This window comes from Motacilla alba, chromosome 6, assembly GCF_015832195.1.
Source record: "Motacilla alba alba isolate MOTALB_02 chromosome 6, Motacilla_alba_V1.0_pri, whole genome shotgun sequence".
Lineage (NCBI taxonomy): Eukaryota > Metazoa > Chordata > Aves > Passeriformes > Motacillidae > Motacilla > Motacilla alba.
Genome location: NC_052021.1, coordinates 33,766,716 through 33,774,462, shown reverse-complemented (window position 1 = coordinate 33,774,462; position 7,747 = coordinate 33,766,716). Strand labels below are relative to the sequence as shown.

General features: G+C 42.4%; 1 protein-coding gene across 1 annotated transcript; it reads right to left on the bottom strand.

Annotated features, from left to right (window-relative positions):
• Positions 1-5,203: 5,203 nt before the first annotated feature.
• NPS (neuropeptide S) lies at positions 5,204-7,512 on the bottom strand. Its single transcript, XM_038141277.1, has 3 exons — positions 7,465-7,512; positions 7,285-7,366; positions 5,204-5,612 (listed from the first exon to the last, which is right to left on the bottom strand). The coding sequence occupies exons 1-3, from the start codon at positions 7,470-7,472 to the stop codon at positions 5,403-5,405; spliced, it is 300 nt and encodes a 99-aa protein (XP_037997205.1). The 5' UTR covers positions 7,473-7,512; the 3' UTR covers positions 5,204-5,402.
• Between the last annotated feature and the right edge of the window lie 235 nt (positions 7,513-7,747).

The following is a 7,747-nucleotide window of genomic DNA, read 5'->3' as shown; positions in this document are numbered from 1 at the left end:
TGATCTGCAGCCTTGGGAGAAGCTTGGATTGATGTAAAAATACAATACACAGAGATTAAGCAGAAAAATCATAAACTCCTATTTCTAGAGTTGTAAGTAAGAATATGCCTTAAGTGAGTGAGAAACTGCACTGGTAAGATGGTGAAGGGTTTCTAATGTAGGGGTGGGGCTGTATGGAATAAGCTGAGAGTTTAGAAGTTATAGCAGAAGCAAATGTGTGCCTGTGAGACAGAAGCCCTTTGGACAAAAGCATCCAGAGTGCAGCAGAAGGGAGCACAGGTGATGGGTCAGAAAAGCAAAATAAACCCTGTGGAAACTGTCCATTGGGTTAGAAAGTTCTAGATTGCCTTGTAACAAAGAACCTGTGACTGCTTTGAGCTATGGCTGAATGCTTGCTCCTCTGAAATCTCAGGGCCTCTGAGACTGATGTTTGTCTGAGCAATAAATCATTCTTAGCCTGAAAATAGTCCCATCCCTAATTTCTAGTGGTGACAATAACACTGAGCCCTTGTATGTGTTCTGGAAGATTCACTCCAGAGAAGTTGACCAGATGGGTCTCAGCTGATCAAGCTTTTAAGATCCCCTTCTTTTCCAGCATCAAACCCAGTGACTTCAAATCTGGGAAAAAATTAGAAGAAAAAGTCTGCCTATCACCACAAAGACAGAAAAATTGCCCTAACTCCAAAAATTTCTCTGTGCCCCAGCCCCAGAGTGATGTTTATATTCAGCTGTGTCATTTTTTCAGTCACCAAGGTCCATCTTCACCTCGGTTGTTCTCACCAACCATGGCCCATTGCAGGGTAGGACAGTGAATTCCAGCTTGTTTCCTTAAAGAAAAAAGTCCTGCCATGCTGCTTCAGTCCCAAAAATAAAATTAAATATGGTGAGACTGATACAAGGCATATCTTTGACATTTTTTCAATCTTTCTCCAAACTCTTTCAACATTTAAGCAGACAGCTCATCAATGACATTCTGCATAAATGCTCCATGGTTCAAAGTAATTTTTCATGATGAATCTTTAAAGTGCCAGACTCTCTGATAAGTTAAATTTTGATTTTCTTTATTTGACAAATGGTTAATAGTTGTCTTAGAGCCTTTCTGCACGATGATTTTTATCTCTCTTTTATTACGGTAATAATAACATCTAATATACTCTCTCATATCTGTCTTGTTCTTTCTTAAGGTCAAAATTATATCCAGAGTTAAAAGCAGCAAGAGATTTCTCCCTTTCTTCCTCTTGGTATTTTCAGGGGAAAAAATTACCACATACAGGCAAATAATAGCAAATTAGGAAACCTAAATGTGATATCCATACTTTAATATGTGCTGGGCAATCAGAACCCGAGTATTGGGGTGTCATTACAACGAGGAATTTTCAGGCTTGCAAGTTAATTAGGTGCTATTACATCAGGCTATTTAACTGCCTTCCCTGCCAATAATCTGTGAAGAAGAAGAGAAGTGTGAATTCCTCTCCTTGTCCTTGGGCAGATTTTGTTGGTGGTGTTTTGTGGGATTTCTTCCCTGCAGGTTCACCAGTGGGAACCTCAAACCTTCAGAGGCAGAGATGGTTTTTAGGGAGCAGAGGAGCAGCAGGTGACATGTCCTGCTCCTTGGAAGATGGCATTCCAGGGGTGGGGATGGGGTGGGATGGGGATACAGCTCCCACAACCTCAGGGCAGCATCAGCCCAACCCCAGGGCCCAGCACAGGCGAGTTTATAAATTCATTAACTCATTTATTATCAACTGATTTATTTAGACACAGCTGGATCTGAGTAGCCACATTTCCTAATGGATGCCTTCTCATTATGGCAATGATATCATGGTTAAAAGGAGTTTAATTCCTTCAATAAAAGTCAAAATAAAAGTAATTTATTCAGTAAATCTAGGGAAATCTGGTTTCTAGTTCGAACTAGAATCAAGACTGGCTAAATTGAGTTTGGCTGCTCCAAACAGTGATTGCTGAGCTCAGGGATGGTTCTCACAGCCCAAAAACAAGGAATCATCACTGGAAATTTATGTCTAAAGCTTCCAGAGGTAGATACAAGTTAGAGCAAAGTAAGGAAAAAAAATCCTTATGGATTCAGAAATTCTTCATGTCATCTCCCTCAGCCTTTCCAGCTATTGAAACCACCCTTTTCTGTCCCAAAACTCTTCCCAAATCCATCAGTCATGACACTGCTTAGTTAGGATGGCTCGATGGAGGCAGTTCCTTATTTTTCACATGGGGAAATTGAGTAGAAATTACTTTTCTAAAGTCACAGACTGAATTACTCAGCCACAACTGCCCAGACAAAGTATCACTCTTCCCACCCTCTGAACTCTTTGATCTTTTCTCTTTCTGTTATGTTAGCCAAGAAAAACAGTAAAGAAATTCATAAATTATCTCCTCACAGCACCATGAATCCCTGTTCTCCAGAAAGACATAAAATTAATGACAACACATTAATTACGGTGCAGGTTGGCACCCCTATAGTTGTTCCCATTGTTCACTTTTTACTGAAAAAAAAAAGAGATTTTCTGCCGCATTTCCAGTTCCTGTCAGCATAAAAATTGATGTGCCTGCAATGGCCCCCTCAGATCCTTATTTCCTGACAGAGATCGCTGAGGTCACTCTGTTCTCTCCAAAACAAAGCCACCTTTAAAGTTCAGAGATGAGTTCAGCATTGCAGGGCGAGTCTTCTGCAGGTGGTGATGGCCAGATCAGCCCCAGATCAGCCCTCCAGTGACAGAACTCCTGAAAAGCAGCTGGACAATCCACATTTCCCAGGCTTGCTCTGGATTTAGGTGATTTAGGTGACTTATGGCTCTTGGTGGCCTCCTGGTTCCTTTGTTTTGCACATGCAGGTCCCTCCAGCTGGAGTGTGGCCTGTCGGGGACTGGCTGAATCATAAAGAATGGGATTTTTCCAGCAGCCAATTTTTCTTGCATCCCTTGTTTTTGATAAAAGGGAGTGAAGGTTTATGGGAGCAGGACACCAGCTCTGCATCCCTCTGGGACGTGCCCTGCCCAGAGACAAATGCCAAAACACTAAATGAGTTACTCTCATTCCTGCACAATAAATGAAAGGGAAGAGCCTGATTTCCCAAGCTCCACACAGGGTTCTGTTGGCTGAAAGACAACCTTGCTCATCCCAGGTCACCAAGGCAGGAACATATTTGATGGTGTGGGAAAATGTTGACAAAAACGGATCTCAAAAACCAAACAAAGGCAAATCTGAATTTGTTTGGGGTTTTTTGCTTTCCTGAAAGATAGTGTGGGTGGGGATATGAGCAGGACAGAGCTCTGCCCGGGGACAAAACGCCTCCGTCCCCGCAGCTGTGCGCAGATGCAGAATGGATTCGTGGAATTATGGAATCATGGGATCACAGACTGATTTGGATTGAAGGGACCTTAAAGCTTCCCTTCCACCTCCTGCCATGGGCAGGGACACCTCCCACTGTCCCAGGTGCTCCAAGCCCCAATGTCCAGCCTGGCCTTGGGCACTGCCAGGGATCCAGGGGCAGCCCCAGCTGCTCTGGACAATCCATGCACTCAGGACCTGTTTTTGATTCTGTCACCAGGCAGGAACCATTCCCAGCCCTTCACTTTTCTATGCCCAAAGGCAGTGAAGTTCTGCTCCCTGGGGAGTCCTGGAGAGACCTGGAGAGTCTTTGGGATGGAAAATGTGCAGGACATCCGGCATGGCTGAAATGCCAGGAGTGACACAGGGCCATGCCTGGCTGCAGTGTCACCACGGTGCCACCCAGGGCTTGCTCCTGTCTGACAGTACCCAAAGATAATAAATATCCAGCACGCTCCTTGGCTTCTAGGATGCCATGGTTCCTAGCATCCCATGGTTCCTCAGATTTCATGGTTCCTAGGATTTTATGGTTCCTGGGTTCCACGGTTCCTAGGATTTCATGGTTCCTGGGTTCCATGGTTCCTCAGATTTCATGGTTCCTAGGATTTCATGGTTCCTGGGTTCCATGGTTCCTGGGTTCCATGGTTCCTAGGATTTCATGGTTCCTGGGTTCCATGGTTCCTAGGATTTCATGGTTCCTAGGTTCCATGGTTCCTAGGATTTCATGGTTCCTAGGATTTCATGGTTCCTGGGTTCCATGGTTCCTAGGATTTCATGGTTCCTAGGATTTCATGGTTCCTGGGTTCCACGGTTCCCACTCGACTCAGCAACCTCGAGACGACCCCAAAAGAACTCAAGTGTTTAGGAGACTTTAAAAATCAGGATGTGTTAAACTTTTCAGCCTGGGCAAACACAGGCAGGAATGTGTTTGATCTCCTTGGATCAGCCAGAAATCATCCAGAAAAACCTCCTGTCCCAGCAGCACAGCTCCATGCTGGGCTCACTTTACCCCATGAGCTCAGGGAGGGCATCACAGAGGTGATGACACCAAACCACCTCATTGTAGGGCTAAAAACAATCTCCTGAGCTATGATATTTAACAGGGAAATATTAGAAAACATCCACAGAGTTATTTATTATAATTAATATCTCAGCTTTGACTGCAAAAGTCGTTGCAGAGACACTCTGCCACATTTTCAAGCCAAAGGCACTGCTCCGGGGACACAGCCGCAAGTAGAACTCACACGAGTGTAACTCATCAGCTGACCTTTCCTCCACACCACATTTGCATATTTCACATCAAATGACTTTTTCCTTGTTTTATTTTTTTTTTTTTCCAACAGGAAATTAAAGAAAAATCCCAGATTTGGCACATTTCATCAGCTGGGTGTTGCCTACCTAAGTCAATTAATTGAGGCACAGGGAACGGTGCTGATACCCTGCCTTAGAGTGATTTCCCAAGATTCTCCTGGATATGAGACGAGACATCTCCAGAGACTATTTCCTGCCAAAGTCATTTTAAATAACTATATTAAAAAGCCAGTGGAAGGTACAAGTAGGGACTGATTGTTTCACCAGGCCCTTCATATCATTGGAAACCTGAAATGAAGTGTACTTTAAATCTGTATTTAAATTACCAGTTGCCTTCAAGTAAATGTGATTTGGGATGGGAAAGCACAGCAATGCCTCGTGCCCGGCAGAGAGGAGGGATTTTGGGAATACTCCGTCCTCCCCACAGGCCGCGCGCACACATCTCCTCAAAGCACGGGATTATCTGTGTATGAATCAAAGAGCAGCTTGATTAAAACCCGTAGCCTGACAAAGGAGGGAAATTAAGCAAATGAAAACATTCGTTTCGAGACAAAACTTTATGCCAGTGTAACTTTGGGAGCAAAGCCCTTCCCGAGCGCTCCCGTCTGCTGCGCTCGGCTGGCGGCGCTCGGAAAGCGACGTTCGGGGACTCTGTCAGAGGTGGCTCCAGAGAAAAGCATCAAAAGGAACTCGAAGCAAGGACTGGGACATCAGATGTCAAAACCTGGGCCGGGCTTTGGGGCATTTGCTCAGGACTTTGCCCTTCGGAAGGAAGTTTTTTTAATTCCCGCTCCGACGCCGTTGCGGAAGGACCGTTTGTGGAGAGGGGACTCCAGGAGAGGCTTCCCAAGAGGCAGCTCCTCACCCCTGCCCACCTTGGAGAGGCAGCTGCTCAGCAGCACCAGGCACGAATCCCATCTCCCATACAGCTGGCAGGTCAAATAAAAAGGGTTGGTGCTCTGGAGATTAAAGGCAAACAAACAAACAAACAAACAAGGAGAAAAAAAAAGGAGATAAGAGAAGGTAAAATGATGGATTTGTGTATTTGCCAGGACTTGTTCAGGATACAGAGCAAAGTGGAAATACAAAAGTAATTTATGCTTTGAATGACAGGGATGAGCTGTTATTTTCTAAGGATTTATCATGCTCAAAATCAGATTTTTTTTCATCTTTTTTATGCATTTCTGGTCTAAAATACTGATACAATTATGTTTAGGGTATGACATGAATTGTTTTCAGTGATGCTGACCAGCTGTGACACAGTTTCCTTGGAACAACACAGGTGTTTATTGCTGGAAAATGAGATTTTTTCAGGGAAAAATGAAATACCAGCTTTGAATAACCCGTGTGAACTTCTGAGGCTTAAATTACAGGTAAGAGAAAACAAAAATACCTGTAAAGCTAAAATTTGGAGGATGCTTTCCAGTAGTTATGACCAATTCTGGAAGTAGTTCTGAATAAATTTAATAACGAAAAAATAGGAATGGGAATTTTAGAAAGTCTGCATAAAAATCTGGGCTTGGATAAAAATCCAGGGTTTTGCACAAATCCTTTTTGCTTGCACTCTACAGGACAAAAAAAAGCCAACTACATAAAAACTTTCACATATTTCAACAGCTCTTAAAATAAACTGAGTTCAATTACTGCTGAATTATAAAATAAAACCATTTCCTGGCATGCCAGTGGTTGCTCTGTGTGTATTTCATCATATCCTGATTTCCCACCTGATTTCCCACCTTAAAGTCATATTCTGTCATCTCTAAAAATTCCATGCAAAGCCATAGATTGACACTTGGCATTGCTGGTACAATTGCCATTAACTTCATTATGATTTGTTTGTTTAATTCAGTGGTTTATTGCTCTTCTTTAATACTGGTTATTGTTATTAAGTTAATTTTTTCTGCAACCAACACCTTCTGCCACTGACAAGGCATTTCCCAGACTGAATTTTTTCCCTAACAAGAAAAAAACACTTTTTGCAAGAAAAAAAAACTATAAAAACCAAAAAACAGGCACAGAGAAAGTCTCCTTTTGAATTTTAGCTGCTATTTCCCTAGATTTCCTGAAGATTATAACTTTTATTTTGACATTTATTGAAGCAATTAAAGTCCTTTTAACCATGATATCATCACCATAAAGAGAACCCATCCATTAGGAAATGTGGCTACTCCGATCCAGCTGTGTCTAAATAAATCAGTAGATTATAAATAAGCTAATTAATTGATAAATCACTAGCAATAAGTGAAATTAATACATATATATCTAATTGCACCTCTTTGAGATATGCAAGGAATTCCGATTAAATGGAGAGGAGATTTGTGATCTTCTCTCTTCCATCCAGGATTTCAGCTCCCCAAACTCCACATTAAATATGCACTGAGTTGCTCGCATGATTATTTCAGAGGCTTGCATATTTTATTAATAACGCCAGGAAAAATTAGGCTATGCTCCAGGAAAATTGGGTAATAATGTTTAACCAATAGCTTTAATACAGGAAAGTCCTTTCATTTTATAAAAAATAAAAAAAACACAGCAGCAAAGAAGCAGCCAAGGAAACAAAATGAATTTAAATAAAGAAGCTATTTAAGAGGAATGGAACAGATCTGGGAGCAGTTAGAGAATGGGACTTACCATGGAAGGGCCAACTGGGAAACCCGAGCACACCAATGTCGTGGAGATCCAGAGGATGAAAACCAAGTTTAGCCTGCATAGACTTCAAAGAAAAGCTGAGATTAATGAAAATTTGGACCAAAATCAAGCAAAATATGAACAGAGAGCATCCCGTGCACCAAGAACCCTCAGTGGCTTTACCTGCTCATTTTTTACCCAGCCCTGTGTGTGTGAACATGCAGCTCCACATCCAAATTCCTCACATATCCTTGCAGTTCCTCCTCAGGTGACCATTTTATACCAGAGTTCAGGAGGGAAAATGTCATCAAAGCTGATTTTATTCTGACTAATTGCTCCTTGTTTGGCCTTTTCTTCTTGTTAAATGGGAAAATGGCAAGAACACGCTCAGCTGCCACCACCAACCCTAGGGATTTCATTTAAAGTGTCCCATTAAATGTCTCTCAAGTGGTTTTATTGTTACCTC

Coding starts and splice junctions, on each gene's coding strand:
- NPS (XM_038141277.1), bottom strand. Junction 5,613..7,284: donor TCCCAGTTGGCCCTTCCATG/GTAAGTCCCATT, acceptor TTTAATCTCCAG/AGCACCAACCCTTTTTATTT.